Raw genomic sequence first — 17,777 nt, forward strand, 5'->3', positions numbered from 1 at the left:
AGAGGGAAGAATCAGCATCATTGATTACTGCATCTGTGGCTTTGAGACATTAGGACAGAGGGATGGGAGAGCAACACCGCTGGGAATAAAAGAGCAATGCCATCAACTTTGCATAACCAAATGCCAGCCTCTCAGGAGAGCGTTTAGAGGGAAAACCTTTGTTTTCACTTCAAGAATATCAGATAATCCCTTCACTTAAGATCTTTATGCTCAGGATCAAAGTATCCCAAAGTCCTCTGGTTTTAATTAAAAGAATAATACCTGCAGATCTAACACTATGTCTCAGTCTTCCCGTTTTTAAATCCACAGGAGAGCAAATGCGTGCTCTGAAGCTAATAACAGAGATTGCTGTTCTCTCCCTTATGATTTACATTGCAGTGTTTAGATCTTGGACTGTTGCACCAGCTTCTGTACAAGCATAGACAAAAAGATACATCTCTTGGCCAAATATTTAGAAGCCAACAGACCAGCACAGGGATTTTAGCTGGATTACCTGCCTTTGGGCCCCAGAGCTGAGGGGAAAGCAGCAAGGTGCCCAGCTCAGCACTCCTCTCTCCAGTTTCTTTGGTAGTAGTTGTAATTTATAAAGCATCCCTTGTTTGAGGAAATGCCAAGACACTGATGGGAAATGTACAGTTTTGCTTGCTGGACTAATATTGATTGTTTTGGAAATAGCTTATAGATGTGTTTTGCTTCGGGGGGGAGAAGGGACTAATTTGCCAAGAAACACTTCGGTCATTGTTTCCATTAAATGTGTGTATAGAGATAAACGTGGCTTTGCTGCTGCTGAACCCAATAACAGCCATTATTGCTGTTGTTTTACCTTTGCCTTATGCTTAGGGGGAATTGGGAGACAGGTCCAAAGGAGAAATAAGAAAGAGTTTGTATAAAGATTGTCAAAGTTCTCATTTCCTCAGATCTAACCAACGCTTCCAAAGCCACAGAAATAGGGGTCTAGGGGTTGAATTTATTGTCTTGTCTTGGTGTTTGTTGCAGAGCCGTGACCTTCAGAAGGGTTGTAAAGTTTTATTTTATGATCCTGCCGATAAAGAGACGTATGTAATTTACTACAGGAGTTCTTACAGACTTGGCTAACAACAAGTTTGACCCAAAGTTCAAAGAAATTATGGCTCCCGTTGTTTTATTGCTGCTGTGAAATGTGTTATTATCTGTCCTACAGCTGTGTCTCTGTGTGCTGCACAAGGTGTTCGGCAAAGATGCTGTAAAGGGAGAGCTTTCACATGAAGGGCAAGAGTAGGGCAAGACTGTGTGGCCATTTAAAGGCATATATAGTTCCAGCAGAAATTGTAGGCTCGGTTGGATAGGGCTTTGAGCAACCTGCTCTAGTGGAAGGTGTCCCTGCCCATGGCAGGGGGTTGGAACTGGATGAGCGTTAAGGTCCCTTCCAACCCAAGCCATTCTATGATTATGATGATGGTTGCAATGTGGATGAAATAACTGCAGAATCTGTGTTGCTCTTACTGACACTATTTTACTGCGGGAAATTGAGGCACGGAGCAATTAAGCTGCTTGCCCAAGGTACTGAAAGATGTGGCAGAACCAGCTACAGGTTGGGCGGAGAAGTGATTCAGAGCACCCCTGAGGAGGACTTCAGGGTATCGGTCAATGAGAAGCTCCCCATGACCCGGCTTCAGAGTGTGCTTGAGCCCAGAACCCCCCCGTGTGCTGGGCTGCACCCCCAGAGCGTGAGCAGCAGGTCAGGGAGGGGACCCTGCCCCTCTGCTGCGCTCTGGGGAGACCCCCCCTGCAGTCCTGATCCAGCTCTGGGGCAACAGCACAAGAGGGACGTGGAGCTGCTGGAGTGAGGCCAGAGGAGGCCCCGGAGCTGCTGCGAGGGCTGGAGCAGCTCTGCTCTGGAGCCAGGCTGAGAGAGCTGGGCTGGGGCAGCCTGGAGAAGAGAAGGCTCCTGAAGGGGAGACCTTAGAGCAGCTCCAGTGCCTAAAGGGGCTCCAGGAAAGCTGGAGAGGGGCTTTGGACAAGGGCCTGTAGGGACAGGCCAAGGGGAATGGCTTTAACCTGCCAGAGGGGAGATTGAGATGAGCTCTGAGGCAGAAGCTCTTCCCTGTGAGGGTGCTGAGGTGCTGGCACAGGGCGCCCAGAGAAGCTGTGGCTGCCCCATCCCTGGCAGTGTTCAAGGCCAGGTTGGACACAGGGGCTCAGAGCAACCTGCTCTAGTGGAAGGTGTCCCTGCCCGTGGCAGGGGGTTGGAACTGGAGGAGCTTTAGGGTCCCTTCCAACAAAAACCATTCCATGATTCTATGATTCTATGAACTGACCCAAATCAACCAACTCCTTGCTCAGCACCTCCCCACAGGACTTTCCTCTGTTTGCCTTTGGGTGTGCTGCCACACCAGAAGCCAGGCAGGATGTTTGCAAGTGCTCCGCTTTCAAACGCATTTTTGGCATTTCTAAGATCCTAGACTGTGCTTCAGTGATTTTTATCTATCCCTGCATGTCCCGAGGCCCTTCAGAGATAGCAATCCGGCTGTTTATTTTTATTACTCTTACAATTGATTTTTTTTCCCTGAATAATTCGAGGCAGCCAAGAGAGCACATTTTTAATTCTCTTTGCAAAGCTTGATCTTCCTTTTGCTCTTCACCAATAGCTCTCTATCTTACTGTCTTCAGCACGTTAATGTGCTGATACTTGTATGTGCTGTAGGAATGGTGGTCTCAGTGTTCAGAAGTCACTGATCACACAGGTTGCTGGCAAAATACACAGAAGAAATCATAGTGTGGTCTGGAAGGTGGCCTTGATGAATCATGTAAACACCCAAGGCTCAGGGGGGACCTTATCGCTCTCTGCAACTGCCTGACAGGAGGATGGAGCCAGGAGGGGGCTGGGCTCTGCTCCCAAGGAACAAGGGATGCGACAAGAGGAAACGGCCTCAAGCTGCCCCAGGGGAGGTTTAGATGGAGCTGAGGAACAATTCCTTCCCCAAAGGGTGCTCAGGCATTGGAACAGGCTGCCCAGGGCAGGGCTGGAGTCACCGGCCCTGCAAGTGTTCACACACCGTGTAGCCGAGGCCTCAGTGCCATGGGTTAGTGGTGGCCTTGGCAGTGCTGGGGAGCGGTTGGACTTGATGAGCTTGAAGGTCTTTTCCAACCTAATTGCTTCTATGATTCTATAAGTTTCTATGTTGGATTATTCTCTGCTATCTGCCATGACTTCCAAGAGAGCCAGATTTCCAGCCACAGGATGAAATGGTTATATTTCATAGCACAATAGTTTTGTAATAATACTTTTATGGTTTCTTTACCTCCAAATGATTTTGGAGCCATAATTCAGTGCTATCTTTGTGGCCTTCTGAAGATCCTGGCCTCCAAGTGCTCAGTACTGTGATTAAGCTGTGTGAAGCAGGCTTGTGATCCCTATTTGGCTGAGACGCAGGTCTCCTGGTTTCTACCTGTCCCTCAGCTTTGCTGCTGCTCTATTGATGAATGCATGGCCATGGGCTACCCATCCATGCAGGAGACATCCAGACACCCACCCTAGACGACTTCCAGGCTTACTGACCTCTGCGTTGGTCCTGCCAGGGCTGTTCACATAGCTGGGATGCTCCAGGTGAAAAGTCAGGGGCGGACAAAGGGACTTGCCAGAGGCTATGGAAGGAAGCATGACAGGATCAGGGATAGATTTCCGTGCTCCACTGCCTGAGTCAAGAACAGGTTTCCCCCATTTCTGCACTAAGCTATGGAAAATCAGTGCTCATCCAGTAGCCAGTTTGCATCTCTAGAGATGCAGCTGCAAGCACTTGCCTACTGCAGGGATTCTGGCATCACTTTAACTGATGCGGCCTCATTCTGGCAGGTTGGAGTCGCACGATGGCATCTCCATGAAGCACTTGAAGTGACCTCTGCAGTTGTTTAGTGTAAATAAATCCCTGTGCGTGTTCATGCTTGCCCAGCAGCATGTACACAGGGTCAGAGCTGTGAGAAGGGGCTCGGCACAGCAGCTGAAGTAGGTGCCTCTCCGTACACATGCAAGGGTGATGCTTTCTCGTATCACCCTACACGTCTGAACCTTGCCACCTACAGAACTCACACATGCACATCAAGTAGAAGGGCCTGGTTTATACAGTGGCTTCAGTCTTTCAAATTCCATGATTACTAATGGTATTAATAAGTTATTAGTGTTTAAGGTGATTTAGGAAGTATTGGGTTCAAGTATTTAAAAGATTTCATGAGCCTATTTGTTAACAAACTTGATTGATAGATGACTTGCTGGGCAAGATTGCATTCTGTGTCATAGAATCATAGAATCATAGAATCAACCAGGTTGGAAAAGACCTTTAAGATCAGCAAGTCCAACCATTACTGCCAAGGCCACCACTAACCCATGTCATTGAGGGCCTGGTCTACCCAGTTTGTGAACACTTGCAGGGCCGGTGACTCCAGCCCTGCCCTGGGCAGCCTGTTCCAATGCCTGAGCAGCCTTTGGGGAAGGAATTGTTCCTCAGCTCCATCTAAACCTCCCCTGGTGCAGCCTTGGAGTATGTGCTAAAACACAGTGGTTTTAGCACTGTGTTACTCCAGTCCCTGGCTGAGATCTAATGCCATCTATAACAGTGCTGGTATGAAAAAAAGGAAGAAAGTTTGTGCTAACCCCTCTGAGATATAACATTATCAAGTGTTCATTTCCCGGATCATTAGAAACTCAAAATAGCCATCTGGCCAAACCCAGAGATGCATATGGCTGCATCTACAGCTTAGCAGCATTCAGGTGCAAGGGTGACTGCTTGGAAGCATTTGGGAGCTGGAGAGCATCCTTTGCTGCTGATCATAGGGAGGTCTCTTCGCACTTTGGTCTTTTTATGGTTAATCTGCAATTCAAAACTGACCTGACTTTTAAGAGGTGTCTGTCTGAAATGCAATCGACACTTCAACCAGGAATATAATACGCTCCCTATGCCTCCAAATGGCCTAAAATGCTTTGAAACCACAGGAGCATATCGCCTCCACACCTTAGTCCATTTTCACTGTTAAATAAGTGCCGTATTTCAGTCTCCATTTGCCTGGCCTCATTCTCTGTCAGGAGGGTATCAGTGTGTCTGAGCTTGCACCATTTCAGGGGCATTAGAAAAGATCATCTGCAAAATTTGACCTACAGGAGAATGGGAACAGGCTTTTACATGCTGCTGCCTTGACTCAGTACTGGTGGGAGCTGGGGGGGGGTGTCTGAAAATCATAGAATCCCAGACTGGTTTGGGTTGAAGGTTCCATCCAGTTCAAACCCCCTGCCACGGGCAGGGACACCTTCCACTAGAGCAGGTTGCTCCAAGCCCCTGTGTCCAACCTGGCCTTGAACACTGCCAGGGATGGGGCAGCCACAGCTTCTCTGGGCGCCCTGTGCCAGCGCCTCAGCACCCTCACAGGGAAGAACTTCTGCCTCAGAGCTCATCTCAATCTCCCCTCTGGCAGGTTAAAGCCATTCCTCCTTGTCCTGTCCCTCCAGGCCCTTGTCCAAAGCCCCTCTCCAGTTTTCCTGGAGCCCCTTTAGGCACTGGAACTGCTCTAAGGTCTCCCCTTCAGGAGCCTTCTCTTCTCCAGGATAAGGTGTGTATGCTGCTGGCTTTGCTCTGTTTCCCACGTGCCGCTCTCCCAGCTATAAATTACCTGTAGTAGAGCTTTAAGTCTGCTATAAACACAGCATTTTGTATATTCCTTGTTCTCAGCTGGTGGTGCAGAGTGGAAAATAGGACCTGAGGGACTCCTCCCTCATCAGCCATTCACTCCTGCTTGTGGTTCCCTACTTGTACAGTATGAATAATAAGATTTATATGTCTCAAAGCTCACGTGCATCATAGGTTTATGCTCCAGTAGCTTTAGCTCTAAGCTGTGCATGGTCTGCAGTTGTAAACAGAGAGATACACACTCTAAATCATTTACACTTCGTAGGAGAGGCCTGCATGTAATATGACAGCAATGACTTCCTTCTTCTAATAGTATTTTTAGCTCATTATACGGACTGTACAGTGCAAGCTCATATCCTGAAGGGGTGTCAGTGCAAGGAGGAGTAGAGGGGAAAGCATCTGGTTTTATTCTGGCTTCTGTTTTGACCAGCAAATATAATGGCACATGACCATTGAGCTGACAGTAATGCAGTTAGAAAAGTCCTCAGAGTTACTGCCCCAACCAAATGAAACTCAATTACATCCCATTATGCTGAAAAGCCAGACAACAGCTCTTAGCTTGGGGTGAAGTAACTTCTTGCCATCGCATGTGGGGGGGCCTTGCAGGGTGTCAGGAGGATAATTGCTCATTTGCTCTACCACAGAGCACCATCTGCTCTTGAAGTAATGCCTAAGGATGTGAGAGCAGAGCAGGGTTGGGTGGGCAAGGCAAAGATGTCTCCCTGCTTGTTTTAGTATCATTTGGTTTCTGGTTGCTTGCCCTGGATCCAGCATTGTGCCAAATAGTGTCCATAGAGGGAATCTTTTCCATACAGAGCTTCTGGGCTTATCAGGAAAAACACAAGGATGAAGTGGCCTTGATGATTAAATCAGAATAGTGCTTGTGTCTGGAGCATTGCCTGGTGCTCTTTCCACCGAGCAAAGCTACACTGGGTTTCTGTCTTGAGAAGGTGAGAAAAACATGGGAAAACTAACAGTTTCCTTCTCTTCTGTGGTGAAAACAGCTAAGTGGAAAGACAAATGGTAAATATATCTGCCAAAACTGTATCTGGATCCAGGCAGGGGAGTTTACATGAGGAACTCATCCATCATCGGCATGAAGAAGCTCTACCTGAGTCCAGAACTGAGAAATACTTCACTGATGTTCTGCCCCAGATCAAATCCAGGCGAAAATCACTTCTAACTGTACAGTTTACTGGGGGCAGCAGGAGTGGGCCTCAGCTTGGGCTGTGGTTCCCAAATAGGAAAACCTATTTATCATAGAATCACAGACTGGTTTGGGTTGGAAAGCACCTTAAGATCAGTTCCAACCCTCTGCCCCGGGCAGGGACACCTTCCACTAGAGCAGGTTGCTCCAAGCCCCTGTGTCCAACCTGGCCTTGAACACTGCCAGGGATGGGGCAGCCACAGCTTCTCTGGGCACCCTGTGCCAGCGCCTCAGCACCCTCACGGGGGAGAGCTTCTGGCTCATATCCAAGAACTTCTTCCTTATATCTAACCTGAATTTCCCCTGTTTCAGTGTAAACCCATCACCCCTTGTCCTATCACTACAGTCTCTGATGAAGGTCCCTCTCCAGCATCCGTGTAGCCCCCTTCAGACACTGGAAGCTGCTCTGAGGTCTCCACGCAGCTTCTCTTCTCCAGGCTCAACAGCCCCAATGTTCTCAGCCTGTCTCCATACGGGAGGTGCTCCAGCTCCTGATCATCCTCATGGCCTCCTCTGGACTTGCTCCAACAGCTCCATGTCCTTAACATTTCATTATATTCAAGTGCAAGCACTGGATGTGTCCTCTGGCTGCATCCACCAACACCATCCAGCTCAGCAACCCCTCCCTGTGCTGCCCAGGGTCTGCATCCATTCCTGATGGGAATGTGCTGGGTTTGCCAGGATTTCCAACAGAGAAGGTACAAAGCAGGTTTAATCCATTGCTTTCCCATCACCACCACTAGCAACTGGATCATCAAATCCACCTTGAGCACTGCAGACCCACGAGCCATCTCTTCTCTCTCTTTTGAGTCTCTATTAAGGCATCAGAGCTCTGATGCCCACATCTTTGCCAGAACCTTGTGGTGAGGATGCTTCAAACTGTCTCACTATCTGATCAGATCACCTAGTGCTACTATTCCCCCTCCCTATGCTTGCTGCTGGAGCTCTTGTCTGTCACACGAAGGAAAGGACCATCTTGTGGTTTGCTTTCCATTGCTGTGCTCTTTTACAGGGTGGAAAGCTTGAAAAGGCTCCATTTCTTGAAAGGGATGATTCATTTTTCTCTTTAACCTTGAAAATTCATGATGAAATAAAGGGAAAAAAGCTGCTTCCCTCTCGCTCTGCTGCAGGAACTGTGGCATGAAGATAAAGTCAGGTCGTATTGTTGTGGAGCTGCATCTCCTGAGACTGAACATTCGCTTGGAATTCGAAAGCAAGGCACGTAGCACCCAGGCAGCACTGATGTGTATTCCTCCCCCCCAGCATGTCTCGGTTTATACTAACCTCAGCACAGGGCATTTCCATGGGATTAGTGCCTGGCTGGGGTAAGTAGCCCAGAGCATTTTAACCAGCTGGTCCCTAATCCACAGGAAATTCCCAGTGTCTCCATCCATCCCTGCTGCTTACACCAGCGATCCGGAGCGAGGAATTGCTCTGCCTGCAGCATTCCCTACTGCCAGTAGATGGCACGGCTCATTTAAATAAACCCGGAGCAGGCAGGAGCAGCGGTGGCATTGCGGGTTCGTTCTTAGAAGTTGTGATTTCGGTTTCACACAACAAGGAACGACACTGAGGGTTATGATTGAAAACCCTGAGGTTTCTGCCAGAGACAGCGAAACGTTTTCCTGCTCTCTGGCACATTAAACACGCAGCAAAAGGTCTTTTTCTTGGAAAAATGTTTTCTTTCTGCACTACTCTTCTGCGCGAGGAATATGATTTCTTATCACAGAATCATAGAATGGTTTGTGTTGGAAGGGACCTTAAAGCTCATCCAGCTCAAACCCCCTGCCACGGGCAGGGACACCTTCCACTAGAGCAGGTTGCTCCAAGCCCCTGTGTCCAACCTGGCCTTGAACACTGCCACGGATGGGGCAGCCACAGCTTCTCTGGGAAAAGTCTGTGCCAGCGCCTCAGCACCCTCACAGGGAAGAGCTTCTGCCTAAGGGCCCATCTCAATCTCCCCTCTGGCAGGTTAAAGCCATTCCCCTTGTCCTGTCCCTACAGGCCCTTGTCCAAAACCCCTCTCCAGGTCTCTTATAGCCCCTTTAGGTACTGGATGACTCTTCTTCCATGGCATCTCTTCATTTCTCCCTCTTAATTTCTGATGTTCCTCCTTCAGTTGCTCCTGCTGGCAGGGACAAGCTCCTGATGGCTTCGCATAAGCCTCTCCTCTCGTTTTTCAAACAGGGGGATGTGGTTTTCACAGCTTTCTGCTCACTGTTGGCTCAGGCTGCAGAGATTTACATAGTCAGACAGGGCCAGCCCGAGTTCAGGCTCCACCGCCCCTTGGAGGAACAGCTTGAAGTTGGTAAAGCTGTTACGAACGTGCGAGCGCTGCCAAATCCGAGCCACGTTCATGACATACATCGTCTGTAACTCCTAGAGGCATTGGGGTAATATTTATCTTCCTGGCCAAATGCTTTAAGTAGGGCCAGCATTTTACGCCGTTGTAACGTTACATGCGTTGGATCATATGGAATCTTGGCAGCATTATCTCGCTGTTCCCACTCTATGTACAGCCACAGTGGGATTAGAGAGGCACGTTCATATGAAGCATCTTTGTTTTGAGCGTTTTTCTGTGCAGAGCTTGTATTTCACATTTGAGATGGCAGCATATTTAAGTGTACAGAAAATGCAACCTGTTTCCCATCCAGTATCCCAGGAATCTGAGGTACATGTGTCAGGCATCACCAAAGGCATGAATAAAAAGGGGTTCTTTATGTTTTGGACACCGTTCAGCTGTATGTTGTGATATAACCAAGTCAGTAAATGTGATCCAGAATAGGGGATGAGTGGAGAGAAAAGGGAGTGCAGCAAGGGAGCAGAGTAATAAAGCAAAGGCTGTCACAGAGTATGTAGAATAATTCATTGCAATTCACACAGTGATAATTATGGAGCATTACTTTAAACACCCATAGCCCAAACGAAGTGGTTCAGTGGAGTGGTGGAAGTTGTTAACATAAAAATGTGGACGGGGTTCTCTGCAACTGGTTTCCAGACTTGATACCACTTTGCATTGGTGTCAGTACGAGTGAATTCCTCAGCTGTGAATCATTAACATACACCATGGGATAGCTCTGCACGATACCTGCCTATTAATCACAGTCGTCTGCTCTCGATTGGGTCTCTATAAATCCCCAGTAAGTCACCAGCATCCCTGAAATTGCTCTGGGGTTTGGGAAGATCCCTTAAGCACAGGTCGCCAGGATGCAGTTTTCCTTGCAAATTCTAACCCAGGAGGGTTTGAGGGCAAGACTCTCAATGTAAATTGATATAGCTCCAGTGCACTGAATAAGGTAATGCTGGCTGATGCCAGTGCAGAGCTGGTCTCTCCGTCCTCCCCTGCTCTCATCTCCATCACACACAGCACCCTGGGTGAGCTGATCTGGCCGTAGCCAAGCTGATCTGACCATAGCCACACTGATCTGACTGTAGCCAGCATCTGTGCAGAGACTGAATAGGATCAAGCCCTTCCTATGGGCAGTGAAAAGGTAGAAAAACCTTTTTGAGCCTTTTGTGTTTCACTGGCAGAAAAACAAAACTGTTGAGAGAATACATTCCTAACAAATGACATATTTGCTCTTTAAGGGGTTATTCCCCTCCTTTATGTATTCACAGAGATGATAAACAACATATGGCTTAACTGTGCTGTCCCCATCTTGAGAAGAGGTGTCATGCCTCCCTCCCAGAGGCACTGCACGCTGCAATTACTGCTCTGAAGTGATGCAAGATCCCCTCTCGAGCGGCGTGCTGCAAAGGTTGTTGTTGTTTGACATGCAGCAGAGCATCCAGCCAGCGTGGAGTTGTTATTGCACCAGCTACAGCACAAACACAGAAGGAGGGACAGTCCCTGCCCACAGAGATCGGACAGGCAGGGAAGTCAAGGCAGGGATGAATGTGGCCAAGCAGGTTTGGGGCAGAGCTGCTGCATAGAGACAGGTCTTAAAACTCCATTCCCAGCAAACAACCCTGAGTTGTATGTTCCTAAGTGAGCAGCATCAGTGTGTTGTGAGCTAGAATTGGGCTTTTATGGGTGCCAGACGCAGGTTTGAAGGATGCAGCACAAGGAGGGTTAGAGCATAATCCTACTCACAGGGCTATGGAGGGAAGTTTTCTTGCTGCCTGAGCTGGGGAGAGGATCAGACTTTTAAACATACAGCATTTCCAGATCTGGAAGATGATAGTTCATCTCAGCCAGGGCATAATAACGTTGTAATACAAAACCCAGCTTGTCTGCATAAGACTCCAGCAGCACTTGAATCCCCTCGCAGTGGGCACTGCTCCATTATTTAAAAATCAATAATAAAATATGAAGCTTGTATCGATTCCCCCCATTTTCTTATATATTTCTTTTTCCTCCAGGAGGAGTTTTTTTGCTATCACTGGTGTTTGGCTGTTTCTTGCTCAACCTCTTTGTTTTCCTATGGGCACCTTCATCTCACACCCAAACCCCAGAGCGCAGTGGGGTGAAAGCCAGAGAAGGAGCTTTCCTATCAAGACAGTGGAAGGGTCCTGGGGTGGGTGCTGCAGTGATTAAACCTTATAGTAGAAGGGTTTAGGGGGGGTTCTTCATTAAGGCATCTCTCTGCACATCACCTTTGCGGTACGTATAAAGTTTATAGGCGCTGTATGAGTGCGGGGGGCGGCAGGAATGAGCCAAATCCCACCCCCCCCCGGGGCGGCGGGGGGGAGCTGCCGGGGGCCGGGCAGCCCTTGTTCCCCGCGGGGTTTGTATCTTTAAAGCGGGCTGGCGGGGCGCCGGGCCGGGCGGGAGGCGTGGTGAGCCGGGGAAGGAGCCGGTTTCCTGCTTCCCCGCTCGCAGCCGAGCGGCGGCGGCGGCGGGGGAGGCGCTCATCGCCCCCCCCTTCCCTCCCTCCCTTCCATCTATCCATCCATCCACCCATCCATCCATCTATCCACACATCCATCCTTCCACCGCCTTCCATGGGCGCTGAGCGCCGGGAGGCAGCGCCCGGCCGCCGCGATGAGCGGCGGGGAGGTTGTATGCTCGGGCTGGCTCCGAAAGTCACCGCCGGAGAAGAAGTTACGGAGATACGTAAGTCTCAGACCGTCCCTATCTCATCTCTAACCCGGCTCCCCTTTCCCTGTATCCCTCCCATCCTCCGGTACCCGGTGCACCTGCCGCCACCCGCCCCGATGTTCGCTGCCCCTTGCCTGGGCATGGAAGGCTCGGTCCTGGCTCGGGAAGGGCGGTGGGAGCATCTCTGAGCCCCCCTTCCCCAGCTCAGCCCCTGCCCCGGGTGTTGGTAACGGCTGGACCGTGCACCCGGTTATCCCACCCCTCTTTAAAGTCGCGTGTTTTATATGGGGAGGTTGGGAATACATTGGTCCCAAAGAGAAACAACCCATCTCGGATCCACCCCCCTTCCCTTGCACCCCCTTAACGGTCGCTTCCCCCCTCCCTGTGCACGGTTCCTATTAATCATTGAAGGTTCCAACCCTTTGAAGATAGCGCTTCGATAGCCTTTGGTGTCATTAGCGGCTGAGATCAAACACTTCAAAGAAGTTGTAAAGAGAAGGGTCCAAATGCCAGCTCTGTCACATTCCCCGCTCCCTGAAAGACGTAACTGTTCTTTGCTCCCTCCTGACGGCCCCGCCGTGCGCCGCGAGCGTTGGAGCTCGGGAACGCGGCAACGTCCTACTGCCATCCCATGACTCGGCACATCGCTCCCCGCGATGAAGCCGGGGTCGCACTCGCTGCCTCCAGTGTCTTTAGCCAGGCTTCGGCTGGCTGGGATGCAGCCTATGGGAAGGTTCCCTTCCCGGTAAGGGCACAAACCAGATTGTCTTTTGGTCCTGTTGCTTTTTGCCTGTGTGCGTTTCGGGATCGGCAGCAGAACAAGTGCAGCTGGTGGCTCCACAGTGCCGGTTATTGATGGACTGAAGCATCGCTGCCTACTCTTGGGAGGGAGGGGGGTGTCTGTAGTCTGTACCACAGCCTAGGGCAGGGCTGGAGGAGTATCCAGTTTGTGATCCGGTGTTATTAGCCTTGCCCAAATGGGTGCAGCCCCATAGACATTAGTGGTGCCACATCCCTGTGCATTAAACAGTGTGCCCGGTTGCTCTTGTGTGCCTGATCCCCTTTTGAAGGACCAGACTGGCATGGCACCATGAGGGAACCCAGTTCTTTTGCTCCCTGTCCCCCCAAATATACTGAGACAAAGGTAAAACGGGGTGTTTACATGGGAAATATCAACCCCCTGATGTGTGTGGGACATGGACAGAATGACTTTGTGCGTGCTGAACTGTGGAGGATGCTTTTAGCTTAATGAAGCAAACCACCTTCCTCCCTCCCTCCCTCCTTCAGAAATCAACTAATTGCTGATCCTGAGTCACCAGTGGCCTTAACTCATCAACCATCATTAGCTCCCCAGCATCTGCCCCATGAAAGGGCACTCACATTGCCTTCTGAATATCCAGCTTGTGCGCCGGCATTCCAGCGGGAGCCGAATAAAGCTGCTTAAACGCTCTCCACGAGGGTGTGACACGCCGGCGGTTAGCGCTCATTATCCATGTGCAGAAGAGTGCTTTTCATCCCCACAACGTCCCAAAGGGCTTTGCAAGCCACCTTGGCTTTCCAAACATCCTCATTCCCCCCCGGAGGAAACGCGGCCGTGCTGAGATGGGCCCTGCTGTCCCACGCAGGGCAGGAAGCGATGCTTGGCACATGTCACTCGAGGGGATCTCAGTGCCGGCACTGTGGTCAGTGGGACTTCCCTTCCAGTCACACCAGTTGCACCAGCTTCCTGCTTCGGTGGCTGGATTTGGAAGTGCTGGGCTTAGCTTGGGCTGTGTTACATGTGGAGGTGTCCCATCCCCTTGCTTTTTAATGGTTATTAGTATAATATATATATAGCTGTGGCGTGCGTTCAGGGTGTTGGTGTGTTGATCAGGTTCTCTTTGATAATGGCTCAAGATGTGTGGAGCTTGAGGCTGATGTTATATTCCAACAATCCCCAGGGCAGTGGTGGAGTCACTGTCCCTGGAAGTGTTCACAAACCATATAGATGAGGCCCTCAGTGATAAGTTTTAGTGTTCGACTTGGCAGTGCTGGCGTGACGGTTGGGCTTAATGATCTTAAAGGTCTTTTCCAACCTGGTTGATTCTATGTTTCTGTGATGGCTTTGCTCCTGTAAAGCCTTCATCTACAGCAAACCCACATGGCTGGCCTTTGGTTTTCATGTGCAGAAGGTGAGTTTTCAGCCACCACGGTGTTATACTCAAAGGCAAGGTACTGAATCACTGCCTTTGCCACTTTCTTTATGCCTTTGGTTTATGTTCTGCTTTGAGACCTCAAAGGAGGAATCTCAGGCTGCAGGATGCTGCTAATCGGGTTTGAAGTTCCTGCTCTGGCTCTATCGACACAGGGTAGATGATAGATTTATTTTCTCTTTGACAAGTGCATTTCAGATGTACGTGTCTGCTCATGGGTGTGTTGCTGACACTGTCCTTGAAGTGCTGGGCTTTCATAAGCCTGCTTTTGTTTTGGTTTTGCTTTTCAAGGAGATCTTTGGCACAGGAGGAAGGTGCTGAATGTTCTCTCTGACTTCCATGCAGAGGGCTTGGGGAAGGGGACTCTTCCCCGCACCTGATCCATGTAGTGTTAATCTGCATTAACATCAATACCTGCTTGGTTTCACTTCAGAGGATTGTGTTTATGTGAGACGGGGGGGTATTTTATGTAAGACCTCTTTGTACAATGCTCTGGGAAATACCAGTGTCTGGAGTTTCTCTTTTGTTGGGGAACATTCATACCACGACTGCTTCAAGGTTGAAATGAATTCTACCTCTTTTCTGCCTTGTAACCGGGGAGAGGGATTCATGCAGACCCTAGGCAGTTTGGCCATGAGCTTAGATGAGCCCTAAAGATGCTATTGTAGTACTGATAATAAAAGGTAACCAAACAACTGAAGGTCAAAAGTAATGCAGGTACCAAAACACCGCCTTCCACCTCTGTTCTGCTTGAATGCCAAGCTCCATCATCAGCTTGCTTGGTTTTTTTCAGATAAACACTTTTCTACCTTAATAGAATGGTTTGGGTTGGAAGGGATCTTTAATGGTCTCTAGTCCAACCCCCCTGCAGTGAGCACAGACACCTTCCACTAGGTGAGGTTACTCAAAGCGCCATCCAACCTGGCCTTGAACACTGCCAGGGATGGGGCAGCCACAGCTTCTCTGGGCATCCTGTGCCAGCGCCTCAGCACCCTCATTGTAAACAATTTCTTCCTTTTATCTAGCCTGAATCAACCCTCTTTTAGTTCAAAACCGTTCCCCCTTGCCCTATCACAACGGGCCCTATTAAAATCTGTCCCCACCTTCTCCCCTTCTGCCTTTCATGCATGGAAGGGTCTCCTTGTTTTTGCTGCAAAGCACAGAGCTGTTTTTAATTCTCCTCCTTCAAACACCCATGAAGGAAATAAAACAACCCCAACCCCTAAACAACCCCCTTGGCTTTAGCTGTGTGACCGATGAGCCGAGACCAGCGCATGTTGTGCCGGGCTGGACTGACTCACTGTCTCCTGGTGCTCTCCGGCTGGACGTGCCTGTCTGTTGTCTCCCAAGTTAGATGTGGGGGTAGAGTGTGGTGTTCTGTGTCTATCCACTGCCACTGATGGGGCTCTCTGGCAGAAAAGCAATGTAAAGAATAACTGCTGTCGATGTCGAGCAGCTCTTTGCTTCCTATCGTTAAATCAGTGCATTTTGCCGGCTCCTTTATGTACTGTGAAGTCAGAGGATTCTCTGTCTGGCTGAGATGTGTGTCTGCAGTTCTGACTAAAAAGCTTCTCATCTTGTACAGGGTTTACAATGCTTTAGTGCTTTTTGGTTTTCCTCACTGGGTTATGTGGGGGAAGAGTTTGGCTTTGTGCATCAGGGGTCACTTTTGCATCAAGCAGAAGTAGTTTAATCAAGGTTAGCAGAAGACCTGCTCATCTCTGATGGAGTGAGCAAAAGAGGTTAAGGGGGGTATAACAGGCTGATTGCAGCCCTATTCCTAGGGATAACTCCCCAAAAAAGGGCTTCTTTTGGCCCCTGAAGTAGAACCTTCATATCCCACTTGAAGATGCATAGGAAGAACATTCTCCTTAAGGGGGGATATAGGATTTTTACAAGGGCATGGAGTGATAGGACAAGGGGGAATGGCTTTAAACTGACAGAGGGGACTCCTATGACTCCTATGCCTCCAAATTGCCTAAAATGCTTTGAAACCACAGGAGCATATCGCCTCCACACATTACTCCAGTGTTCATTTTCACTGTTGAAGAAGTGCCGTATTTCAGTCTCCATTTGCCTGGCCTCATTCTCTTTCAGGAGGGTATCAGTGTGTCTGAGCTAGCACCATTTCAGGGGCATTAGAAAAGATCATCTGCAAAATTTGACCTACAGGAGAATGGGAACAGGCTTTTACATGCTGCTGCCTTGACTCAGTACTGGTAGGAGCCGGGGTGGGGGGTGTCTGAAAATCATAGAACCACAGAGTGGTTTGTGTTGGAAGGGACCTTAAAGCTCCTCCAGTTCCAACCCCCTGCCACGGGCAGGGACACCTTCCACTAGAGCAGGTTGCTCCAAGCCCCTGTGTCCAACCTGGCCTTGAACACTGCCACGGATGGGGCAGCCACAGCTTCTCTGGGAAAAGTCTGTGCCAGCGCCTCAGCACCCTCACAGGGAAGAGCTTCTGCCTCAGAGCTCATCTCAGTCTCCCCTCTGGCAGGTTAAAGCCATTCCCCTTGGCCTGTCCCTCCAGGCCCTTGTCCAAAGCCCCTCTCCAGGTTTTCTGGAGCCCCTTTAGGCACTGGAGCTGCTCTAAGGTGTCCCCTTCAGGAGCCTTCTCTTCTCCAGGCTGCCCCAGCCCAGCTCTCTCAGCCTGGCTCCAGAGCAGAGCTGCTCCAGCCCTCACAGCAGCTCCGGGGCCTCCTCTGGACTCTCTCTCATGGGTTGCTCTCATGTTTGCCTGTGCCAAGCCTGATTCAGGATGCTCCCCTCTACCGAATATCAGAAACAGTTGCAGACTCCAGAGAAAAGCATCAAAAATGAGAAGAAACCTAGAAAACATGGAAAGACTGGAGGAAATGACGTCGTTTTGGGATGAGAGGGATGAGAGGAAAAATAACAGTCTTCAAGTATGTCAGATGTAACTGAAAAGGGGAAGGGTGTAATCTTTTCTCCATGGCCAGTGGTGAGAGGCCAAAAAGTGCTGAGCTCAAACTGCACAAAGGGAAACAAGTGTTAGGGAAAACCTTCCTAACCACTGATTGCCAGAGGAGTGGAGCAGTGGAACAGATGGGTTGGGATGGGCTTGGAATCTCCATCGGTGGAAGTTTGGAAGAGCAGGTTGGCCACATCAAGAGAGCTGATCCTGTTCTGAGGCAGTGGAATAAATGCGACAGCTTCTCCACAATTCCCCTCCAGTGCTGGGTTGGGTGAATTCATCCCTGAACTCAGGGAGGGATAGGAAAGAGTCTTTAGGGCACACATCATGTCACCTGGATCTGCTGATGGGGAAGTCCTCTGACCCAGCGCAAACAGGTTCTTTATAGAAAGCTCTGGCAGCACTGAGCTCCACGACTTTGTGTTTGTCGAGCTGCCTTGCTGCACCCTCCTCCTCCCATGTCATCTCCAGACTTGATGCAAAAAGCCCATCAGAGGTTTTAGCTGCTGTCGTCTGGCCCATGATTCAGAGGAGGGAGGAGCACTTGCTCCACCAGTGAAGGTGTTGCAGGTCAGGGGGTGCGTTTTGCTTACAAGGGCAGTGCCCGACAGCACTCCTGCAGCACCACCTCTCTTGTGCAATGCTGCACAGATGTCATGCTCCATAACTCATTTCTCTGCTGCATCATTGCTGATGAGTCAAAATCACTTCCCTGCAACCTTCTCGTGGGATTAGTTTGAGTGTGGGG

At 49.8% G+C, this 17,777-nt stretch overlaps 1 protein-coding gene across 4 annotated transcripts in view; it reads left to right on the forward strand.

Annotated features, from left to right (window-relative positions):
• The first annotated feature begins 11,446 nt into the window (after positions 1-11,446).
• GAB2 (GRB2 associated binding protein 2) overlaps positions 11,447-17,777 on the forward strand; it is a 97,942-nt gene continuing 91,611 nt past the window's right edge. For 3 of the 4 annotated variants that reach the window (XR_003990018.1, XM_030476337.1, XM_030476338.1), the window contains exon 1: positions 11,666-11,917. Coding sequence is in view for 2 of the 4 variants with exons in the window: in XM_030476337.1 (XP_030332197.1) it covers positions 11,846-11,917 (72 nt within the window). In the remaining 2 variants the exon portion in view is untranslated. Of the gene's footprint in view, positions 11,465-11,665; positions 11,918-17,777 lie in introns of those variants that run through there. The other variant, XM_030476339.1, reaches the window with a different exon arrangement.

The sequence above is a fragment of the Strigops habroptila genome, chromosome 2 (assembly GCF_004027225.2).
Source record: "Strigops habroptila isolate Jane chromosome 2, bStrHab1.2.pri, whole genome shotgun sequence".
NCBI classification, from domain to species: domain Eukaryota; kingdom Metazoa; phylum Chordata; class Aves; order Psittaciformes; family Psittacidae; genus Strigops; species Strigops habroptila.